The 25,759-nt window shown below is 40.4% G+C and overlaps 1 protein-coding gene across 2 annotated transcripts; it reads right to left on the minus strand.

Moving 5' to 3' along the window:
- Nucleotides 1–157: 157 nt before the first annotated feature.
- Casp3 (caspase 3) lies at nucleotides 158–25,541 on the minus strand. 2 transcript variants are annotated; one of them, XM_008853573.3, is made up of 7 exons: nucleotides 25,420–25,541; nucleotides 11,759–11,825; nucleotides 9,326–9,450; nucleotides 6,400–6,528; nucleotides 4,906–5,081; nucleotides 4,521–4,641; nucleotides 158–1,970 (listed from the first exon to the last, which is right to left on the minus strand). In XM_008853573.3, exons 2-7 carry the CDS (start codon nucleotides 11,809–11,811, stop codon nucleotides 1,738–1,740), a joined length of 837 nt encoding a protein of 278 aa, XP_008851795.1. In that variant the 5' UTR covers nucleotides 11,812–11,825; nucleotides 25,420–25,541; the 3' UTR covers nucleotides 158–1,737. The 2 variants fall into 2 exon arrangements, with proteins under 2 accessions (XP_008851795.1, XP_029412252.1); XM_029556392.1 differs by lacking the exons at nucleotides 4,521–4,641; nucleotides 25,420–25,541 and having other exon boundaries at nucleotides 1,905–1,970; nucleotides 11,759–11,819.
- Between the last annotated feature and the right edge of the window lie 218 nt (nucleotides 25,542–25,759).

Consider the following 25,759-nt stretch of genomic DNA (forward strand, 5'->3'; position numbering starts at 1 on the left):
GTCTTGGTCATCTGCCAGCACTTCAGGGTCCTGCCTACATCCTCTTTGACTCTCCCAAATTAAGTTTTTGGTTAAAATATTTAAACTTCATTTAGTTATCACAACATCAAAAATATCAACAAAACCCCTCAAATACACTGATGGTTTTGAATTCAAATTTAATGTTTCAAAAAAATGCAAGGTAACAAATCTTTATAAAATTGTCACATAGGAATACACCTTAAAATACTATCACATGCTACATTTACTTAGAAATAACTAGTAGATCCGGTAGAAACAAATCTGTCAATTTTAAACGAGAGTTCCTTTCTTTGAGCATAAAGGACGCTTACATGAAAATGCCGGACATAGCAGGGCGCTCAGCAGTGACTCAGTACCTCCGGAGTCAAGAAGTCTGGAGTCTGGCCTCCCTGGTGGGGTGGGCTTCCCTGCAGCTTCCCCAGGTAGGCTGGAGGGGCTGTGACTGAATGCGTCCCAAGTCCTGTATGCGATGGTCCTTTACTTTCTGGTGACAGTACAAGTATCATCACTGTTTTCCTTGAATTGTAAACTTCAACAGAAAATAAGTAGCATGCTTACAAACTTTACTACAAGAAGCTCTTGGATTGTGAGACTCTCAGCACAGCTGGTTCCAGAAGGCTCTGATCTGGTTCCCTTTTTCTTGTGTGATTTGTACCTTGGGGACATTGTCCACACCAATCAGCACTCACAAGGTGGAACCAGCTGTGGTCCTTTCCCATGGCCGTGCCACGCCTTTGCTCTGGCTCCAACCATCCTCTCTCCAGTTACAGAGTACCCAGCTGATTCATTTCTTCTTTCCTTACATTTTACTGTCTACTTTACAAATGGTATTTTAAGATGTTCCTGCAGAATTTCTTCATTTCATTCTATTAATCAACAATTTGAGGTTTTTACATAATAGCCCTTTAGCTATTTTGCTGGTCTATAGATCTCATCTGATTTGTGTAACAGCAAGTAAGAAGAATATACTGGTGATCTCAGCACCTTGTACTGGGTATCTTTATTGATGTGTGCTAGCCTCAAAAGAATCAAGCACGTTTGCTCATATTTTCTCTCAAATAAAATATTTAGTTTCTTTTTAAAAATAAAACATAATTTGGGTCTTCCTGTAGCCCCAGCTGGCCTGGTATTCACTATATAGACCAGGCTAGCCTTGATCTCACAAAGATTCGCCTGCCTCTGCCTCCCAAGTGCTGGGACTAAGGTGTACGCCACCATGCCTTCAGTTTATAATTTCTTTTTTTTACAACAAAGACATGCTCAGGACAAAAATCACAAAACTATGAGCTAATGATGAATGATCTAAAAATTTAGCCGACTCATTATTTCCATATATCACTTATAAAGGGTCAAGCACTTGACCCCGCCCATGGATCTAAGTTTTAAGACACATAATTTTATATCATCATTTCTATAGCTGAACAAAAACTAGATGCACAGTCTTAATGTGTGTAGAGTGTCATTAAAGTCCATCACTGCAACATTTAACTTCATAATCACTTGAAAATTCATAGTATCATCAAATCTTGCTAATTATAAAAAAAAGTAAATTTAGAAATTCCTCTCATAATTATAGTACCATTATCGACATTTATTTGTTCCTAATTAAATTCAATTTCAACTACCTGATGTTGAGTTTGAGGTAGCTGTATTACGGTTCTATTGCTTGGGCAGTGTGGCATGGTTCTAACTACCACCTGGAACATCAGATTAGATTTAAATGGGAGGGAAATAAAGTTCTTTTGTGAGCATGGACACAATACATGGAATCTGTTTCTTTGCATGAAAAGTGTAGTCAAAAGAAAAGGACTCAAATTCTGTTGCTACCTTCCGGTTAACACGAGTAAGAATGTGCACAAACTCAAGCTTGCGTGCATATTCATTCAGCAGAGCGCAAAGTGACTGGATGAACCAGGATCCATCCTTTGAGTTTCTCCAGGAATAGTAACCTACAAAGCAAAATACAACCAAAATATCATGGACATCTGACTTCAGCAGATTCTATAAATTATTATATAACCACAATGATAAAAATAAGCATAAACTTCCGCAATCTTATTAGCAACAAACAAGTAAACAAAGCACTTTTGGTTTGAGGAGAAATGATGTTGAGGTGATGAGGGGAAAATATGTATTGTGCATACCTCTCTGCTTTCATTAGGAAAAGGCAGTTATGAATGAACTGCCACTGAATTGCTAAGAATTTTACTTTCTGATTTCCCTTTCCCATAAAGGAAAAACAGGTAAGCATGGGGAAGATACATGCAAAAGCAAAGACATACAAAAGATCCTTCTAGGTTTCATGGTGTTTCAATCAGATCTCATCTTATTACATATGCACACTTTTAAGAATGTCATGAAGCCAGGTGTGTTGGCTCACATCTTTAATCCCATCACTTGGGACGCAGAGGCAAGCGATCTCTATGAGATTAAAGCCTGCCTCGTCTACATAGAAAGTTCCAGGCTAGCTGGGGCTACAAGTATACCCTACCTCAAATCCACCCCCCACAAAAGAATCTTATTAGTTTGCCTATGAGGCATCTGAATGAAATATAATAAAGAGTACTCAAAAAGCCCCCAAAGGGAAAGTAGTGTGCTCTCTGGTATTTATTTTCAGATTAACTGTTGGACTCATTGTGCTTAATTTAAAAGTACTTTGACTGAAATAAATCAAAATAATTTTTTTTAAAAAGGGGGTGGGGCTGGAGTGATGGCTCAGCAGTAAAAGCACAGGCTGTTCTTACAGAATATCCAGGTTTGAATCCCAGCACCCATATGGTGACTAACAACCATCCATAACTCCAGTTCCAAGGAATCCGATGCCCATTTCTGTCCTCTGTGGGCCCTGCACGACATGGGTGCACTTGTACACATGCAGGCATAACACTTGTACATAAAAATAAATAAATAAATAAATAAATAAATAAATAAATAAATAAATAAATAAAAATTTTAAAAAGAAGTACTTTGGAAAGATACCTAGAGGATATAGGAAACAACATGAGTAGATTTTATTTATTTAGTGTGTGGGGGAAGGGTGGGCAGACCTATGAGCATGTGTGTGCCACACTGCGTGTATGGAGGTCAGAGAACCTGCAGAAGTCAGTTCCTGCCTTCTACCACATAGATCCCAGAGATGATCTCAGGCCATCAGGCTTGGTGGCAAGTGCCTTACCAGCTGAGCTATCATGCCGGCCCAGTATATTTTAAAATGTAAAAAGATCTCCAGCGGATGCCCATACTCTACAGATTCTGTTCTCTCTCTCTCTCTCTCTCTCTCTCTCTCTCTCTCTCTCTCTCCTCTCTCTCTCTCAAATGGAAAAGGCATTAAATATGTGAATATGGACCTGTATGTATGTGTATATATGTGTGTGTGTGTGAGAGAGAGAGAGAGAAAGAGCGAGATATGTGTGTGGTGGCCAAAACTCAATTATTATTTTTTTAAGATAGTGTCTCACTGAATCTGTATCTCACTGATTTGGCAAGGCTGGCTGGCTGCCTGGCTAGTAAGCCCCAGGGTTCTGCCTGTCTCCACCTACCCAACACTGAGATTGCAGGCATGGGCTATGATGTTCAGCTTTTTATATGGATGCTAGGGAGCTGCATTCAGTCCTTAAGCTCTCTACCAACTGAGCCACTTCCTCAGCCCTGTCTTCCCTCTCCATGTTAGCTAAGCACTCATTATACACTATGGTCATAACTTTGGCAGTTTGATATGTGGCAACAAAAATGGTAAAAATTTCACTTTTCCTCTTCACAACTTCATAGAGAGAGCATCTGTTCTTACTGTCCATCTTAGAAACCTTAGTATTTGATTTGGTTTTCTTCTTATAGTCTCTTTAAGGGAAGCACTTTTGGCTCCTCTTTGGCATATCCAAATCGCCAGCATCAATACTCTTGTGCTTTGGTGGCATTATTAAGTAATACTGATGATGTGAACACAGCATGGCGATTATCTTGGGGTTATCTGAGATGGCTACTGAGTGGCCAGTGAGCAGACAGACAGCTGCGAATGCTGGACAAAGGGATGACTTGTGTCTCAGCAGGGATGGAGCAAGATTTCATTACGCTACTCAGACTGCTTAAAACCTATGAATTATTTATTTATGAATATTCCATTTGATATTTTCGGATTTCAGTTGACCCTGGGTAACTTAAAATGCAAAAAACAAGACTGAATAAGAGGGGACTACTGTACCTCTCTTGTACTCTAAGTGGGTAAAGCTCTGACTAGCCTGCTGCCTTGTAGTAGTTTACTCTCGGGTTTTAAGTTCATGACTGATTCTGCTTGATTTCTATTAACTTTCTGAGAATTCTATGGTTAAGGTACCACAAATATACACGAGTCAGTTATTTTTTTAGGGAACATAAAAATCTTTTGCAGGGGAAGATATAAAAATCGTTAACAGCCTTAGAACAGTCTTTACTATTCAATCTGTAATCAGTCACAATGTAAAATTCATTTAAAATCCAAACACAACATTCTCTAAAGCTCTTACCTGGTGCTGTGGAGTATGCGTACAGGAAGTCAGCCTCCACAGGTATCTTCTGGCATGGCATGTCATCCTCAGTGCCACTGTCTGTCTCAATGCCACAGTCTAGCTCTGTACCCCGGCAGGCCTGCAGGCCAGAAAACAAACTTTCTTTGAAAACAATTTATGTGGACATACATAGTTTACATCTAAGAAATAAAAACGCCAGGTAAAATTGATGTTAATTATATTGAATCTTTCTGATATAAATCTAATATTGAAATGTAGTGCATACTTTGTTAGTTTAAATAAAGAAGAACATAACAATAGTTCTGTAGTTCCAGAACAAAAAATACTGATAAGTTTATCTCTTATTAATCCTCAGCAACCAAGGTGCCCAGTTATAAACTACCTGAATAATGAAAAGTTTGGGTTTTCCTGTTAGAGTTCGGCAACAATCTCCTCTGAAGAAATTAGTTAATTTTTTCAGGTCAACAGATCCATTTGTTCCAAAATTTTTTCCTTCCTCACCATGGCTTAGAATTACACACACAAAGCTGCTCCTCTTGCTGTGATCTTCTTTAGAAACTGCAAAGACATTTACAATAATATAAAATGAAAAATTCCATTGTAACTTTATTCAGTGGTCTTAGCACACTGAGAATAATATAAACAAATTGTTGTTGTTTGCTTTTTATGGTTTTCTAATTAGACTAAGATGGCCTCTGATTCATGGTCTTCCTGCCTCAGCTTCCTGAGTTCTGGGATGACTAGTTTACACCACCATTACCAGCAAGATGAAGAAATCAAAACTGGAAGGGACTACAAGATCATCTAAACCCAACTTGGGCAAAGCCACATGTCTAGAACCATTTTAAAGGGTGGCTAGAACTTTTTTTTTTTTTCACTTTTTGTTAAAATATATAAGAACAGAATGATGTGTAATATAATTCTATAATCCTCATACTTTATTATCTATATAATTGTAGTTAGACCATAATGTAAAAATTGCCCAATGAAGGTCATTCTTTTTTTAATACATTTTAATGCTTTGAGAATTTTTTTTTTTTTTTGGTCTTTTTGAGACAGCATCTCTCTGTAGCCCCAGCTGACCTGGAACTAGCTATGTAGACCAGGCTGGCCTTAAACTCACAGAGATCTGCCTGCAATAAATATTTATTTTTATTTTCTGCCTCTCAAGTGCTGGGATTAAAGGTGTGCACCGCCATGCCTGGCTGAGAATTTTTTAAATTATTTTATGTGTATGAGTATATTGCCTGCACATATGTACGTGTACCTGTGTCATGCAACTGCCTACAGAGGACAGAAGAGGGTGTCAGATCCCCTGGAACTGGAGTTACAGATAGTTGTTAGTCACCATGTGGGTGCTGGGAATCGAACCTGGGTCCTCTACAAGAGCAGCCAGTGCTCTTAACCACTGAGCCATCTCTCAGGCCCCAATATTTCCAACTTGTGTTGGCCGTATACAATGGGTGTGTAGGGTTATCCTCTGGATCATGGTTGACCTACCAGGGACCACACCCTTAAAGAAAACTGACTCTCCTCCCCCAAAGCCATCAACAGTCCATAGCTCCTCAGCTAGGGGTGGGAGCCCATAAGCCCTTCTCCCTTCCATGCTGGAATGCTGACTGGTTGGCCTTGTGCAGGCAATCACAGCTGCTGTTGAGTTCACCAGTGCAGCAGTCCTATCATGTCACTCAGGTCTTCCCTCTGATTCTCACAATCTTTCTGCCCCATTTTCCATGCTGTTCCCTGAGGCTTGAAGGGTGTGGTTGAGCATTCCAGACACTTATTCTCTGCACTGTGACCAGTTGTGAGTTTTTGCATTAACCATCATTCACTACACAAAGAAGCTTCTAAAGGTCATTCTTTAATGGTTTCTTACCATTGAGTAACAATTCCAAAATTTCTTCACAGGTAAGATCATTTTTATTCCTGACTTCATATTTTAAGTTCATGAATGTTTCTCTGAGGCTGGCTGCATCTACATCTGTACCAGATCGATGTGACATCCCTTGGGACAGAAAGAACTTTTTCAATTACATCTATAATGACTTTGATGAATGAACTATGCAGCAATCCACACAATCAATAAATTCTTCCTTTTAAATATGAAAACTCTACTTATTTTGATCATGGAGACAGTCTTTAATCTCTCACCATTCAAGAGAGAAGATTCTATTAGCTGCTGCAGTGCTTTCACCACAGGGATCGTCACAACAGCTTCACCAGTAAACAAAAGCTTTGGTTTAATAAATTATGATTCATTTATACCATGGAGCACTAGATGTTGCCATTTTGTTTATTTACTTATAGTCAAGGTCTTACACTGTAGTCCCACCTGGCCTTGAAGTTACAACAATCCTGCTTCAACCTTCCAAGTGCTGCTATTATAGGCAGGGGCCACCATGCCTAGCTTATGCTGCTTATTTGTTTCTATATTTGATTCTATGTTGAATCAATTTTAAGATACAGTACTATTTCCACATCTTTTCAGTTAAAAAAAGGAAACCCACAAATATTACCAAATTAATACTGCTTCTCAGGTATTCTGCTACTTGGGTAATCTTTAATCTTTCTAACACTGTAAGATGATTATTATTAGTCTCATTTGTATAGATGTGGAACGTATGGCACAGATGAGCTAGGAAACCTGACTAGGGCTAGAGACACAGATCAGTGGTATAGTAGCTTGAGAGAGGCTTGGTTTTAGAAGAAGGAAGGAAACAGACTTGCCCAAAGGGATAAAGTTAGAGCCTGATGACCTGAATTCATTTCTCGGGGCCCACATGGTGGAAGAAAAGAGCCAACTCGAGCAGTTTTTCTGACCTTCATACACATGTGCTATGGCATATGCTACAGCATGCACCCCCCCCTACCCCAACCCCACAGCAAATAAAATGTGATTTAAAAATACAAAGTGATAAAGTTAGTGTCTTGGGCTTTTCACCACTTCTTTCTAGTGCCTTCCACATAAATAGAGACTGTATGATGTAATCAAATTTCAAAACTGCTGACATCATGGAGGAAACATACCTAAGAACTGGGTAAATGTCTAAATGTCTGTATCTCTAAAACACTAACAATAAGCTTTGAAAAATGTAGTTATAAATGATTTTTCCCCTAAGCTGAAATTTCTACTATGGACATATAAAATGAGAATCAGCTCATCAAGGTTTTGCTACTGGAGAGGCTAAGGACACACAGCTTTGTGATAAGATGAACCCCTGATGCTGGTTCAAAACCACACTGCAGAACAGAGAACACTGCCACACCTTCAAATCTCCAACCAGAAAGAAGCACACTCCAGGGCCAAAGTCAGGCTACTGACCTAAATTTCTACTTCTACGGGAAGACAAATCTTCATTATAAAATGAGCAGAAACATCTAGATGTAAACTTAAAATTGTAACACAAAAAGGAACAAAGTATTTTGTCTTTTATTTAATGGTTAAAGTTGGTACCTCAACTTCTAGGCAAAAGCAATAAAAATGGCAGAATGCTGACCCAAGACCCATTTCAACTATGCTCTCACTGCTTTGAACAAGTTTAACATAAAGGCCTACTTATCTTTCCAGTTAGGTCTAGATTCCTTCCTTCTATTCTCCTCAACTACACCAACTGCAGCTAGTTTCTCACATTAAAACTTAATTCTAACATATTAATTGAAAGAATGATTGCAGCATCATCTTAAAGATGAAAACCAGGAAAGAGTCAAAATGCTCACTCATATGGCAGATTGTGCAAAGTAAACAAATAGCATATTTAGGGGATGCAGTAACATAAAGCCATTCAAATAACAAGGCACGTATAAATGTAGAAAAAAATGCTTCTATAAGGAAGCACTCTACCAACTGAGCTACATCCCCAGCAGTTTCACACACCCCTTTTCTTTGTCCTCTTTCTTCTCTTCTTTTACTACCCCCATTCCCTATTTAAGAAATTTAATATGTATCAGTGTTTTTGCCTGCATGCACACAGTGTCCACACAAGCCAAAAGAAGGTGTTGGACCCCCTGAAATTGGAGTTACAGATGGTTGTTAACCCCCATGTGGGTGCTAGGAACTGAACCCAGGTCCTCTGCAAGAGCAGTCAGTGCTCTTAACCACAGATCCATCTCTCCAGACCCCTGTTCCATATTCAGTGACTAACTGTAGAATTAGTTTAAAATACCAACCCTTTCACTGTACACGCTTCCTTTTCAGTTTAGGGGAAAGGACTCAACTAACTAAAATGTAGTTGTAAAAGTGTAAATGAGAGACCGACATGCCTGAAGCCAGACACACAGACCTACAACTGGAAAGTATCACCTTTTCTTAGATTCAGAGGTCACAGGTTGGGGATTACTCAGTAATCTCCAGACAGAGATAAGATGCTCTAACCTGAATTCTAGAACTGGCCAAAGAATGACCTAAGGGCCCATTTGTCTGAGCTGAGATAGCATCTCCAACAAAAGATGCTAGAAACACTTTCTCAGCCTTCTAGGGAAGACAACTCAAGGGCTAGCTGTTCATCTTCCACCCCGTGGGCTTGTTTCTGATAAATCCTTTCTTCCTCACATCGCTCTGCCTCATGAGTTATATCAGGCAATAGCAAATTCAATCTTTCAGTCACAGGAGAGGCAGGGGTTCTAAACATGGTAAAAAAGAGTTCATATTATCTTAGGGCCTGTAAGGTCCCACCTTCTGCTTACTCTGTGGTTATTCTTTATCAACTTATTAATGACAACACACTGACATCATTTTTTATATAATATCCAACGTAAATAGCACAAATATTTGAAATGTCTTACAAATTATGTCAGATACATACCGGTGCTTTTATCAAAGTTCTTATTATTAATTATTATACATAAACCCATTTCAGGATAATCCATTTTGTAACTACTGTCCAAGGATATTCCAGAGTCCATTGATTTGCTTCCATGTATGACTTTTCTGTATGGAAATTAAATGATAGTTTACAAAGGTAGAAATGACAAATCTAGTCATACAACAACTATAAGAAACAGTTAACAGTTGATCAAGGCTATCTCTGCACCAACGTTGTGTTATAGGTGTTCCTCATTTAAATTTTCATGTGGGTTTGATCCCAAGTACTAGGGAAGAAAAAAGTATAAATTCACAACCTCTTTTACAGAGAGGGAAATGACCTCCCTAGGTTAAGTAATGTGCTAAAAGCTGTTCAGTTGTATCAGAGCCAAAGTACAAAGTCTTCCTCTAAATTTTAATAAGATTTTATCTGACACATTTAAAAAAATTTTTTCATATTGTATGAAACAGTTTCTCTTTCAAGGTAAAAATACTTATTATTTTACTTTGGTGGTTTTGTTGTTTGTTTTTTCAGAGTCTTGCTATACATAGCCTAGGGTGGCCCATGGGGGCCCTCTTATCTCAGACTCCCACTAAACTGTTCCATAAACTATGAGCTAAGCCAAAGAAGAACTTACTAACAGAAGAAACATTATCAATAATTGAAAAAATTTGTATGGAAGTCGCTTACACAAAAATGTTGGTCACGGGTCAGTAAACATTTTCTTTTTTTTTTTTAATCGTTCCAAAGAGAGGCAATTTTTAACACATTTTCCAAAAATAACTTGAAGTAGGTTATATACAAATATATATACAATGAAGTGTAAGGGGGAAAACAGGAATAAGAAATCAAGGACCAAAGGATTTGCCAACATGGGGTCAACTTTGGTGGAATAATGAAGGTATCCATTAGCTCTGTTCTTTTTTTCTTTTTTTTTTAAATCCTAACAAGTTTATTGGACTTGTGAACAGACCATAGGGTGGGGGTTTATTTACAGAAGAGTGCCCCCCCCCATTTATGGCTGCACTGGAAAGTCCACACTCAAATATAGATCCTGTGACTTCCCGACAGCCGCATAAAATGGCGTGAGAGGTGCCTCATCAATACTAAGCCCATGTACTCAACACTCAACCTTAAGAGTATCTTATATTTTACACAATTCTCCAAACAATGTTGAAGATTAAAGGTAGTAAATGAAAGTAGTTCAAGGTCAGAAAAGAACTGTTACATTTAGCTGGAGGTCAAGGCTTCATATTTACAGACAAAAATGAAATTCTAAAAGCTGAGTGATTAGATCTTCAGGTCACACAGGTACAGACTAAGCACTCCTAATCCAAAAGTGTAGAATCAGAAATGCTCCAAAATTATAAAGTTTTTAATGCCATCATGCCACAAGTGGAAAATTCTACACCCAGTCCTATCTGATTGGTCATAGTCAAAACACAGGCACACTAAAAATATTATATAAAATTACCTTTGAGATACATGTATAAAGTTTATATGAAACAAAAATAAACTCATAGTGTTTAGAATTTGTGGGCCAGGGAGATGACTCAATAGGTAACAGTGTTTCCAAACAAGCCTAACAACCTGAGTTCTATCCCTGGAACACATGTAAAAAGCTGGAAGTAGTGGCAGGCCTCTGTAATCAGAGCTCTCCTAAAATGAGATAAGTGGCAAAGACAGAAGGTGGCTGGGAGCTTGACTCCTAGCCTGGGGTACACTATGCAGCAGAAACAAGTTGGTGGTGAGAACTGACTCGTGAAAAGCTGGCCTCTAACCCCCACATGTATGCTGTGGTACATGCATACCTGTACATGTGCACACACAGACACACATACGAATTTAAAAAAAAATTTTTTAATTAAAAAAAGGAATAAGGGATGCTGAACCTATAATTGACCACAGAATCCTAATTCCCATCTCTGGATGCCAATTCTTCACAACCTCCTGTTGCCTCCTTTCCCAGCAAAAGGATAACTAGACCAAGAGGGACATGCCTTAATAGAGAGCCAGCACTCCCAAAGCTGGGAATATATAGGCACTTCTAAGATCAAAGCAACCTGTTTGGGCCTCCCAAGTCTTTCCTGTCATGTCAGTTAAGATAAGAATCAGAGAAGTGAGCTTCTATAAAACCATACAGCTGTTGGAGGCAGAAGTCAGCTTAGTCTCTAGTTTGAAAGCCCATTTTCCACATTTCCCTATTCCTCAAAGTGGGCTATATTACACAAACCCATCGTCCTCTGACTATACAGGATTCTGTTTATGCATGTTTCACCAGGCATGGTGATTCATGCCTGTAATTCCAGAAATTAGGAGACAGAGATAGGAGGATCACTATGAGTTTGAGGTCAGTTTGGGCTACAGAGCTCCAGGTCAGTCACAGGGAGAGTGAGAACTTGCCTCAAACAAAAACAACAAATAAATACTCACGGTTCAAAATTTCTAATGGATTTTGAGTCCACTGAGGTTTCATTGTTCTCCATGGCCACTTTTTAAACTAGAATATAGAAAGAAGTTAGTAAAAACAAAACAAAACAAAAACACAGACATTATAGAGCTACTGCATTATGTTAGTAATTGTGGTGCTTATTTCTCCCATCTCTTGTTTTGCCTCTGCTGCTAAGGCCCCTGTGAGTCAGGTATGGGGCGAATGGTCCTTTGCAATGGTACCACAAAGGAGGACCTTTCTCTTTCTCTCTTGTTCTTCCCTAATTATGAATTACATCAAGAGCACATGAAGTGTGCAGCTCAGTCTTCTTTTTCCCATTATGTCCCTGCCAGATCAAGACAGAGATGACACCTTCTTTCCTCAGTCACCTAACAAATCAGGTTCATTTGTAGGACCTTAGCTTCCAGCTCAATACAATGAACAAAACCAAAAACTCCCATCTTCAGGTTCACATAATACTATACTGCAGTGGTCACATTTCCAAAAGGTATGTATATTGCCAAGAAGTTCCAAACCTCCAAATAATCTTTTCGACTCTTAAACTGGGTTTGGGGATCCCATGTTCTCATTTAGGTTAGCAGAAAGGCCTGGAAACTGAGAATTAAAAATTCAACTTTCTGCTTTCATTTCTCCACCAGACATTAAAATCCAAGCTACTACTACTTACCACATTAGGTACTTTGCTAAGCACCTCAAGCTTACTCTTCCCAATAATCCTAGTCAGAGACCTGACTTCTACAGATGGTAAGTGACTGTTCACACAAACAAGCTAAATGCTATGGGCCCCTCTCTTCTCATCTGCTATGCTAAGGAAGCCAGCCCCTTGTCTTCTTGAGTTCTGCCAGTTATTCTCTAGCTTTCCAGAAGGACAGATACTTGTTACTGTAATGCACTTCCCCAAATACAGACAGACAAACACAGACAGAAATAAAACAAAACACAAGGACTAAAAACCCTCAATGAAGTTCTCTAGACCCTAGAAGCCCTGGCTATGTCAAATATTTCAACCAAAATATGGGGTTGGGGATTTAGCTCAGTGGTAGAGCGCTTGCCTAACAAGCGCAAGGCCCTGGGTTCCGTCCTCAGCTCTGAAAAGACAAAATAACAAAATACACAATCAGGAATACACAATCCTACTAGAAAGTTCTATGAGCCCCCCCGCCACCTTGCTTCATTTTTAAAATTGTAGTGTAAATTAAAGAACATTTAAAACTGTTGTACAACCACAATCACTATTTCCTCCCAAATTTTATTTTCCCAAACTGAGACCTCATACCAAGAGCCTCTATTCAAGGTCTCCTGGAAAACATTTTCCTTTTTTTTTGGGGGGGGGGGGTGTTGACACAGAAACTGCCTGTAGCCCCAGCTGGCCTGGAACTTACTATGTAGACCATGTTGGCCCTGATCTCACAGATCTACCTGCTTCTGCCTTCAGAGTGCATGGTGTGGGCCACCATGCCCAGCGTTTAAAGGTCTCCTGGGAAACTTTTTTTTTTTTTTTTTAATGTGGCTGATGGGGATAGAATCCAGGTCCTCAAGCTTGCACAACAAGCACTTTATAGACTGAGCCATCTCCCCAGCCTCCTGAAAATATAATCCTAACCTTCTCCAAAACTAAGTTCCTGCTGTCCTTTCTCCAATTTTGTGTGTACAGGAGAAAAGTGAACCAAAGCTAGTCAGTGTTTGCAGTTCTATGAAGGCTCTGGGCTTTTTTATTTCCACCCCCCCTAGAATTTTTATTCTAGTAGGGCTTTCCAGAAAAGCCACAGGAGGATGTGAACACAACCAGGATGAACCATCATTTAGTCAGTAGCAAATATTTAGAGAAGACATACTCTGTACCAAGTTCCAATCTAGGCACTTAGAGTGGAAGACAAAGTTCCTATCTTCAAGAAGCTTCATTCTAGAAAGGAAGAACTAGAGATTGGTAATAGGATGTCAGATGCTGCAAGGGCTAAGAAAAAAATAAAAAGGGGAGAAAGAAGCTGGGAGTGTGAGCTACTTTAGCTAGACAGTCAGGGAGTCATGTCTGATTGACTTTTACAGAGATCTGCCCTGCTATTAGAGGCTATTCTCCTTGGAGGAAGCCATCAGCAAGGTCAATAGCCTTAGAACAATTTGCTTTGTTCATGATATGGAAAGACCAGTTTGACTACTACAGAAGAGGTAAGAAGTGAAGGCAAGATCACATAAAGTCTTGAAGCCCAGAGCAATTTGGATTCTATTCCAGAGAAGGAGAAAAAAACTGGGATATTTTTCACCAAAGATGGACAGCATACACTGGTAGCTGAGTGGAATCAGCTGTAGAAGGTCAGAATATGGGCCAGTGCTCTAGAAGTCTTCTGAAATGATGGAGGCCTGAACTAGAACTGAAAGTACATAGAGACAGTTAAGAGTCTGGAACTAGTGAGAAAGATCAGGGCTGGAGATAGGCTGGGTGGCCTGCTGTAGCTAGAGGTTTATTAAAGAAAGTGAGGCCAGCAAAAGAGTCAAAAGCAAAGCAAGTCCAGTGAAAGTGGTGTGCCAAAGGTGCACAGAAGTATTTCAAGAAGTACATTCACTTTTTCTAATCTTGCCAAGAGGCCAATTTAAGTGAAGACAAAAGACAAATACCTCCATTAAAGATGCCATGGGTATGGTGGGGGTTGTCAGGAGAAAACTGTCCATGACTAGAAAGTGGCCAAAGAAATGATTTGATACTATTTCAGTGGCATAATGGATATTGTCTGGAGTACTCTCAAGTATTACTGGATTCTAGAGGGGTTATTCCTTCACATAACCCACCATCAGCTGGGCTATTTTAAAACTCTGTAGGAAGTTAAGCTATAAAAAATTGTTATGCAAGTGATTCTTACCTATAACTGAGAAAAAAAATTTTGTTTTATAGTGATACAACTGATTTCCATTCTATAGCAAAGACTGAACCTTTTAAGTCATAGGTACTGGCTTATAGGAAGCAGTCAGTTTAATATTAGTAAATTTCTCTCACCACACTCAGCTCTTTACATCTGTTTATTTTTCAAATTCTCCTTTGAACTGAATTTAACATCTTACTGCTTCCATTAATTAACTGAATAAAATATTTGACACTGATACATTTTATACTTTAAATAACCAAGTTTTTAACTTTGAAAATTATACTTCAACAGTAAAAAAAAAAACACTCTTCCCAGTTAGAAAAAAACTCTTGCCAGCTTAGCCATGAACATGATGAACCTGATGAATGTGACGTGATGAATGTGATGAACATGAATGGGGCAAGAGGAAAAGGAGCAGTAGCTCAGAGTGCAGGGTAAAGGACGTTTCCTGTTTCACTTGGCTTTACAGACAAGCCATGTTATTTATGCCAACGGCACAGTGGAAAGGGAAATTAGTAAGGCAGGAGCAGAGAGCTTCTGGAGGGATGAGAGGGGATGTCCCGTGTACATATGGAAATTTTCCTCAGATAAGATCAGGGGAGGTTCATCCATAGTAGTGGAAATGAAAGCATTTTGTGGGTTTGGCACTACTGGGCATCGAACCCAGGGCCTCAGGCATGTGGGACAAGCCCATTGCGCTACACAGCTTCAGTACAAAGCATTTTGAGATAACAGAAAAGGCTGTTCTGAATATGATGGCATGCATTTCCTCTGTATTGAGAAGTTAAACTATGAGAAAAGAAGCCCCAAATGTCCTCTCTGTAGTTTCATGTGTGCACAGCTATATTTTATGACATAATGCCCAAAACTAATCATGATCAATGCTGGCAAGTACGTCTGAGAAGAATCCTCACACAATACTGGAAGGAACATTAACTGGTGAGATGTCTAGAGACTATTTTGACAAGTTCCCTCTACTTGCTCATAAAAGCTGGTTTGATGTAGTAAAATGACTCTATTAAGAGTGCTTACAAGTAGCCTCGGGGAGGAGTAAGGAAAGAGAAGAATATACACCATTCATAAAAATTTGAGAATGTGAAAACAGAGAAATAATTTATAGTAAATCCACAGTGGTTAGGGGCCACTATTTTCTTTTAAATTTTCCATTAAGAAATGATCAATGACTTAACGAAATGCTAATAATACAAAGTTTAGTGAAAACAAGCTATAAAAATCCAGTGTGAGGGACTGGAGAGATGGCTCAGCACTTAAGAGCATATATTGCTCTTCCAGAAAACCTGAGTTCAATTCCTAGCAACCACATCAGGTAACTGACAACTGCCTGTAACTCCAGCTCCTAGGGGATTTAATGCCTCTGGATTCCAAGGCACCTGCACTCAAGTGTACATGCCACACAAAAATGCACATAAACACATTTAAAAAAAATAGCATGACTCGAATTACAATCTACACAAGGAACAACAATACTTAAGTTTTTACATATTAATCTATTAACAATGGCTGCCTGAGTGATAGGGTTGCTAACAACTTGTTTATAATATTCTTCTATATATTCCAATTTTTCTATAAAAGCCACATTGTTTGCAAGGTTAGAAGATAGAAACAAATATTAATCCCAGCACCCTAGAGGGAGAGGCAAGAGGACTGCTACAAGTCTGTGGTCAGCCTGCTTTACCCAGCAAGTTTCAAGCTGGGCTATACATTAAGACAGTTTCATAAAACCAGAAGAGAGCAAAAAATTAAGAGGGATTCTCCTACCATGACAGCAGCCACACTTCTTTGCCTGCACCATGTTTGAGTGTATATGACTCTTTTTCTTTCATATGGACAACAGATATGTTAGGGATGAGAAAATCTCAAATTTCTATGAACCATAAATATCAAAAAGATATGCCTATTCAAAGTGGGCAAAACAACAAGCTGAAATACTTCTCCTTTGGTGGTTGAAATATAAGGCACAGTTAATTTAATCAAATTAACCAAGAGAACAGTACAGGGTCGCTAACAAGTTTAGACAAAAGGTGGATATAACATAAATGGTTCATTAATACATTACAGTTCATAAGAACCCAATCTTTGTCTTAAGGCTTTATGATCAACCAACAGAAAATGTGGAATAAAAATAACAGTGGCCCTCAGAAGAGATCTATAGATGTCAAAGGAGTATGGGAAAGATGCTCCATATTACATGTCATCAGGTAAATTCAACTTAAACGAGACATCAGGACACACCTGGTTCTCACAAAAATGGATGAATTCTTACCATTTGATCCCAAAGGAGATGAAAATTTATGTAGACTCAAAAACCTACTCAGATATTTACAGTAACTTTATTCTTTTTTTTTTTTTGAGACAGGGTCTCCCTGTAGCCCCAGCTGTCCTAGAACTCACTATTGTAGACCAGCCTGACCTTGAACTCACAGAGATCCACCTGCCTCTGCTGGGATTAAAGGTATGCGCCACCACGCCCAGCAGTAACTTTATTCTTAAGTGTCAAAATTCAGAAGCAACTAAGATGTCCTTTAGGAGGTGAATAGTTACATAATCGTTCATCAAGACAATGAGATATTTCTCAGTGCTAAAGAGAAATGAGCTATCAAGTCATAAAGACATGGTAGAAGATTTAATGCATGACCATTAAGTCAGAGAAGCCAGTCTGAAAAGACAGTTCCCATTATATGACATTCTAGAAAAATGAACCCATGGAGACGGTAAAAAGATGAGCAGTTGCCAGGGATTAGGAAGGCAGGAGGGCTGGGCGTGGTGGTGCACGTCTTTAATTCCAGCACTCAGGAGGCAGGCATATCTCTGTGAGTTCAAGGCCAGCCTGGTCTACATAGTGAGTTCCAGGTTAGCTGGGGCTACAGGGAGAGCCTGTCTCAAAAAAACCAAAAAAGAAAGGAAGGAGAGAGCAAGGACTTTTTAAGGCAGCAAAACTACTCTTGGGATGCTACAATAGTGAATATGAGTTGCTACAAATTTACCTCAATGTAAAATACACAGCACCAAGAATGAACCTTAATGTGAACTATAGACTTTGGATGATAATGACCTGTCCATGTAGGTTTATCAATTGTAACAAACATACCACTCTGGAAGGAGATGTTAATAATGGGGGAAGCTCTGAGGGACTGGAGGTATAAAGGGCATCTGTGCTTTCCTTTCAATTTTGCTGTAAGCCTAAAATTACTCTAAAAAAATAAAGTGTATTTTTTAAAATCGGAAACTAAGATTAGATAATTTTTAAATTGGAACCTTGAATGTGTGATGGTTTGCTCAAATTGGCTTTCTGGATGAGTTTGCCCCATACAGAGTTTGCAGTGTGTGTTCACAAGCCCTAAGTGCTCTCCGGTTCCTACCAATCACAAAGCTCCTAAAGACCGCCTTAAAAAAGCTACAATAGCATAGTCATTCTTAGACTGCAAGGCAGTTTTAATAACCTTTTATCTCTTGCCAGCAATAAAGCTGTGGGCTAAAACCATTCCCTTCTTGTGAATGGCACACCCAAATACAAGGGTTATAGTGACCAGCTTTCCAGAGTTTTGTAATGTTTGCTTCCTGGCTCAGACAAATATAATATGTAAAATAAATTTTACATTAAAAAAAACTTAGTATGTATGTGAGCAAGCCTCAGGAGGTCAGAAGACAATCTATGGGTATTGTTTCTAGCTCTCTTTTACCATGTGGCTCAAACTGAGGTTATCAGGCTTGGTGGCAAGTACCTTTACCTGCCAAGCCATCTTGCCAGCCCTTCTGTAAGGTTTTAACTAAATATTAGGTGACTTTTAAGTAGTCATTTCCTTTCCATATATCTAATCCACTTTCTTTAACTAATTATGAAAAGTTAAGAAAACTTCAGACAGAAGAGTCTTAATAAGTAAATATAACTTAATCATTGATATTAGGCATAAGTAAATATAACTTAATCATCATTGATATTAGGCATAAGATAGTTGAATTTCTTTTACTGAATTGGCGACTGAAAGAAAAAAAATGAATTCTTTTAGGAGTTAAAATTTATCTTACTATTTGATAAGGACTTCTCAGAAATAAATACTACAATCTTTTTCATTTTTAGCACTTGAAACAATATAAACTGTCTCAGTTATCACTGGCCCTGATATATTACTAAATTTTAAAAAAATATTTTATTATTTTTATTTTATGTGTATGCATGTATTGCATGCATGTAGGTAAGTGCACCTGTGTCGTGCAATGTCCGCAGAGTCTAGAAGAGGCCGTCGGATCCCCTGGGACTGGAGTTATGAACAGTTGTTAGCTGCCATGTGGGTGCTGGGATTCGAACCTGGGTCTTCTGCAAGAACAGCCAGTGTTCTTCATTGCTGAGCCATCTCTCCAGCTCCATATTACTAAATTTTTTATGAGGGTAAATCAAATCCTGCATGAGACGTGCACATTTGCTCTCTATCTGTCATCATCTGCTTTTCCCACATGCAGTACCAAATCTACACTCTTGGGAAAGGGTTTAGGATTACCTCATCTCCATTAGCTAATGCCCGGCTGAATACAAATTATTCTAGGGATGCTGATCTCATCTTAGAAGGATAAAAGAAAAATCATCTCTTAGGGGAAATATTCACTGTCCTAAATGGTAACAGGAGCTTAGGTTATTACATTTTCACTTGTAAAAAATGTAAGTTGAGAAAATAAACAATGGGGTTTTAAACAATAAACTCTGGCTCAGCAATGGACTCAACACTAATTGTTTGTAACTGTGTTGATATGTGTGATCCCTTGAATCATGGACTCACTTCTCTAGTCTCTAGCTTCTGGATCCCTTGAACACTGAAGCTACAGCGGTCAGACGTTCAAAAGTTTAGAAATGTCATCAGCATAAATTTACTGTCACTCTGAAGGAAACATTTAAACATTTCAAGCTGTGTTTTCCTTAAGGAAGTGAAAAATTGGAACATGTTCTCTATTTACACCGCTGCCAGTTACTCCTTGTGATAGTGAACTCAAAAACACATTATCTGCAGAATAAAGCAGAGAAACAATTTTAAAAAGTGAAATGTTGGCATTAAGCTATAAGTATTAACAATTTGAAACAAAAAGACAAATACCCTGTTAGAAGATAAACATGATGAAAGCTTGCTTATGGTATGGATTTGAAATGAGATGTTAAGTTAGAATAAGCCAGTTAGAAGTGTGTAGGAGTAGTGTGCGTGATGCCCTTGTGAGAGAGTGCACTCACCTATACATGTGGAGGCCAGAGGTGGCCTTCCTCTATCACGTTCTACTTTATTTTTTGAGACAGTCTCTCATTGAACCTGGAGCTCACCATTTGGCTGGACTAAATTGCCAGTGAGCTCTAAGATCTGCCTGCCTCTGCCTGGGATTACAAGTGCGTGATACCACATCCAGTTTTTATGTGGGTCTTCACGGCTGCACAGTAAGCACTTTGGCTACTGAGCCATCTCCTCAGTCTTAGTTTTAGAGATTCTTAATCAGAGACTGTTTCCACCATTAGGCTATTGCTGTGGCTGTCCTACAGAGAAACTCTGAGGTACTTATAAAACCTAGTCTCTATAAGAGGTTGCTAAATGTCATGACATAAGAATCAACACTAGGGGCTGGAGAGATGGCTCAGTGGTTAGGAGCACTGACTGCTCTTGCAGAGGACCTGGGTTTGATTCCCAGCACCCACACGGCGGCTACAAACCATCCTTAACTCCAGTTCCGGGGGAATCCAAAGCCCTCTTCTGACCTCTGCAGCACTGCACGACACAGGTGCACTCACATACATGCAGGCAATACACTCATACACATAAAATATATAAAAAAAAATGTTTAGAAAAAAAAAGAATCAACACTATTCACTTGAGTCATCTCCTTCAATATGAATACTCAAAAAGATGATGAGTAAAGACTTACCAGAGCAGTAGCCAAAGAAAAACATGCCATGTGATTCCTTACTTCCAGGGTATTACCATGTCACCCTAGCTGGTATGGAACTCACTACATAGCCCAGGCTGGCCTTGATTTCACAGAGATCCACTTCTGCCTCCTAAGTGCTAGAATTAAAGGAGTCCACCACCAGGCCCCGCCCTACATACTATTTTCAATTGGACTTTTCAACAACACTGAGGCATAATGTTTCCACTTTAGTTTTTATTTAAGACTTGGAGAAGTGAAGTCATTTTCAAGTGGTAGAGCTGTGATTCTGACTCCATCCAGCAGCCTCTGCTACATGTTCTTTAGACTGCTTAGTGCCATAGAGGGACAGCATTATAGTTCACTTCAAGGAAGGAACAAAAACCTATAACCCAGGTGCTCCAATTAAGATGAGAGAAAAAGCACAACAGAACTGACTGTTCAAACTGAAACAGTTTATAGGGTTGTTCCTGGAATTGGCTTCAGATATCAAAATCCAAGAATGCCCAAATCCCTTGGTATATAATCGTGTATTATTTGCAGAGTTAAGCATGGCTACTGTTTATTACTCACTATATCAAATATGCTGTACATACAATGTAGTATCTGTTACACTATATTGTTTAGGGAATAATGAGGAAAAAACTCTGTATATGCTCAATACAGACTTAATTTTTGTTCTCTAATAGTTTTGCAAGCAATTGATACAGTCCAGATATAGAAGGGGAACTATAGTGTGTGTATTAGTTACTTTTCTGTTGCTGTGATAGAAACATTGATCAAAGCAACTTATAGAAGTATTATTTGAGCTTACGGTTCCAGGGTTCCGGGAGAATTACAGTCTGTCATGTCGGGGAGGCATAGTGGCAGGAGGCAGAGCGGAAGTTAGGTTCTACATCTTCAAGCAGTCACAGGAAGCAAGAAAGCAAGGCTTAAGAACTCTCTAAGCCCACCCCCCTGTGACCTGCTACCTCCAGGACAGCCATACCTTCTAAGACCTCCCAAAAGAGTGTCACCAACGGGGGACAAAAATGTCCAAATACTTGGAGGCTATGGGAGACATTTTCATAGAAGCCACTACTACATTGTGCTCACTGTAATGAAGAAAATGAGGAATGATGATATGGTGCTTCTCATGCCACTGGATGATTTACATACAAATATATGATAACTGGTTTCATGTTAAGTATTCAGTAGAATTTACAGTAAGACATTTTTCTACACGTCTACCTGCCTCTATGGGAAGGAAAAAGTCATTGCAGGATAGCTTCTAGGAAGACTACCTTTATTTCTGTCAAACAATTTGAGAAATATCAGGACTATATATTACCCATCGGTGAGGGAAAAGTCTCACAAGCAGTCAGATTTCCATACCAAGTAACTGAAACAGAAAGAACATGGGTTTCACAATAGTCTGCCTAAGAAAAGCTTTCAGCTGCAATGTGCCTGAGGTTTTTATCCAAACCTATCCCACCTGGTCTGAATTACTTTGGAGATATATTAAGAACTGCCAAACTACTTGTTCTCACTGAGCCTGATAAAAGTCAATCTTTTAATATTTAAAATATAATTAAAGTGCTGGGTGTGGTGGCAGATACGATATTTAAGTATTTAAGATACAAAGATACAAAGGAACACGGTGTTCAGTCCACCAGGTGCTTCTGGAGTTTGGTCCAGTTCTGTTTCTTAAGGTGCGCGGCAGAAATGGCAGGTAGCCATGTTAATGTTACTGTTACTCTAACATACATACACACACACACACACACACACACACACACAAACAGACCTCACATGCAATATGCTTATTTCACACTTGAAATAGGAAATGAGCTTGTATGGTGGCACATGCCTTTAATCCCAGCACTGGGGAGGCAGAGGCAGGAGGATCTCTGTGAGATTGAGGTAAACCTGGTCTGCACAGTGAGTTTCAGGCCAGGTAGGGCTACAGGGAAACCCTGTCTTAAAAAAAAAAAGTAATTAAGGTGAAAACATGTAAACTGAAGTGTAAGAGAAAATATAGAAAAATGTTCAGTCTTACATGAACAAATAAATCATTTTTTCTTGTTTCTGGTATGGGCCACTTAACCAGGAAGGCAGACTAGGATGCCGAACATCTGACCTGCCACAAGTCAGAAAGAACATGGTACTTACTATGTGTGTGCAAAGGTCTGTCATCACCTTTCCAATTAGAAGCCCTACAATGGTGGTTTTCAAAGCGGCAAAATAGGAAAATGTAAAAGCCCTTGCAGACCTACAAGCCCTTACAAGCCCCTGGGGACATGTTTGAAAAACAAATTTTATATTAAATAAAATGCAGAATGGAAGATCCTGAATGTCTTTTATAAAAATTACAGATTACCACTGCCAGACGTGGTGGAGCACGTGTTTAAAGGCAGAGGCAGGCGGATCGTTGTGCGTTCAAGGCCAGCCTGGTCTACATAGTGAGTTCAGGTCAGCTGGGACTACAGGGAGACCCTGTTTCAAAAAAAAAAAAAAAAAAAAAAAAAGTTACAGATTACCATAATAATTTACTGAACATCAGCTGTATGTGGAATACTGCACTGGATTCTTGGCACATGAAGAAGTGGAAGAGGCAGACCCTACCCATACACAGAGTTTACATTGGTATTCATTGCTGTTCCAAAGTGGCTTAGCAAGGCAGGCGCTAGCTAGCACATGTTCGGTCCATATCAGGTAACTTTACATTACCAGAATGCAGAAGCTCTACAGGCAATATTTAAGGGAAGAACAAAATGGGGAAAACACAATGTAGAACTTTGTATTTAGCAAAGCATTTTCACACATTATTTTATCTAGTCCTCTCAACAACCCTATGAGGTATATAGATCAAGCCTAATATATAGTGAACTGGTTAAACGTCAGCTTGGCACTTGGCTTCAGATTGTCCTATAAGAGTATTCTTTTCCCTCCAGTACATTTTTATCTGTTAAATGCATACACTTTAAGAATCCAAGAATTCTCACATCTTAGGCTCTGCAATTGGGGTAGAACTTATTAAAGTATTGTCTAATACTAAGACCAGAACTAATGCAAAGTCTTTGAAGAAAATAGACTGCTTTGTAACTTTAGAAAGGAATTGAAGTGTGTTACCTTAGGTTTGAAAGTGAAACAGTAAAGCAGCATTCTAATCGCTTGTAGCAGATGAGATACCAGGTTCTTAGGCATGAGGCAAGGCCTTTCTTTAAGATAGCAAAAGGCATCTGAGTTAACTAGGTACAATATTTCACTTCCTTTACTTTGAACTAGTTTTAATGCTACATATCAATAAATGCTCCATTCACTCATTCATTCTTACTTTTAAAAGCCATCTTCTAGAACAGGAAATCAAAGCCAGACCTCAAGTATCAGGTTGTGACTGAGATGATTTGAGTTTTTCATTCTGTATTCACAACTCACACCATCACACAAAGTGGCCTGACAGTGGCTCCTTTAACCCCAGCCTAGCATTTCCTGTTATGTGCATATTCACACTACTACAATGACTCCACAATTCTTATCAACCACTCTTTTCCAATCCACAGTTTAATTATAACTTGCTAAGTAATCCTAAAACAAATTTACATTTTCTCAGTAGTGAATAATCATTTTTAAAGCATAATACTGTAGTAACACCACATGGAGGGGCACTCACTTGTCAACAGGCAGTCAGGAGGAGCACCATGATAGTCAGTCCCGAGTGGTATTTGCTTACAGTGAACAAGCAAATGTAAGCAAAACCTAGTGCAAAGGAAGACTCGGAAGATTGAACCTTGAATTGCTAAATAAGAAGGGAAACCTAAATAGGAGTTACTATTCATAAGCAAATGTACTATGGAGGGAATGCAAACATGTAAAATGCACAGAGAAAGGAAAGGACACAAAAAGACAGGGGAGGGCAGTCAAAACCCAATCAGTGTTTGGCTAGGTCAACCTGGTGAGGGGACCGGGTTTTACCCTTAATGTAAAGAAGACAGCTTTTGGCTTTTCATGTTTTAAAGGATGGACTGGAGAGGCAGAGGCTGGGGTGGCTGATAGAGATGAGGACCAGACACACATCTGGCAGGCTTGTAGGAGGGCCACATTGGTGACTAAGGCGGAAGGAGTGGGGTTGGCGAAAGGTGGTTCGGAAGGACGGTTCCTGGGTGACTCAACTTGAGACCCCGGTAAGGACCCTGCAGCTCAAGTCAGGCTGGAGAGCACACCCGCTAGGAAAAGAGGGACAAGTGTGAGGAAGGGCACTGCAAATGCGCGTGCCCCGAGGGATGTCAAAGCAGCTCCGAAGACTGGGACAAAGACCTGGAGCCTTCACAGAGCCCTCGGGGCGAGACGAGGAGCTGGACTGCAGTGCTTACAAGCGCTCTGCAAAAACTAAACCGACACCGCCAACCGGTGAAAAAAAGCAGAGAGCAGACACTCGGGTAGCGAAGGAGGCTCGGTGATGCGGTCAGCCCCGTGGTCAGCACCCGGCTGGCCCCGAGGCCTGGGGCAGAGCGGTCGTCCCGGGTCCACGCCGGGCCTGCGGTGCCAGCGCTTTCCCGGCTCCCGAATGCCGCGGCCTCCCAGGCCCAGGGTGCCCGGGCGGCACCCCCTCCCCGCTCGGCTCTCGCCCCGGATGCTCGGTGCCCGCGGCTATCCCCCGATGCCCAGCCCGACCTCTCAGTCCCCAACCCGGTCCTCCCGCCTCCCGGGTCTGGGCTCCCAGTAGGCTGGAGCTCCTTCACTTTTCGGAGTTCGTCCGGAGGCACAACAAAGGACCGTGCACTCGACAGCCGCTTCCTCGGTTTCTCGCCGCAGCAGCGGACCCGGCGGGCAGCGGGCGCGCGGTGACTACGCAGGCCCAGGAAGGGTCTAGGACGCCCGGCACTTACCGCACGGCTCTCAGCTCCGCGCCGTAGGGCTCACAGCCTCGATTCCAGTCTACACTGCCAGCCCCCAGCCCCCAGTCCTGGAAAGAAGAGCCAGCCCGCCGCGGCCCCGCCCCCGCTCCGCCTGGACCGCACCCCCCACAGTCCCTCCCCCCCCCCCCCCCCCGCCGCCCCCCCCCCCGCTCCGCCTGCACCCCCCCCCCCACGTCCCCTCCCCCTCTCCCCCCTCCCCCCTCTCCGCCCGGCCCCGCCCCCGCCTCCTCTTGGCCCCCTCCCTCGGGCGCGGGCTCAAGCCTCCTCAGCCTGGGCACTGGTCCTCCGAAGCCCAGCTTCTGGCCGGGAA

This window comes from Nannospalax galili, unplaced genomic scaffold, assembly GCF_000622305.1.
Source record: "Nannospalax galili isolate Female #2095 unplaced genomic scaffold, S.galili_v1.0 scaffold46, whole genome shotgun sequence".
Lineage (NCBI taxonomy): Eukaryota > Metazoa > Chordata > Mammalia > Rodentia > Spalacidae > Nannospalax > Nannospalax galili.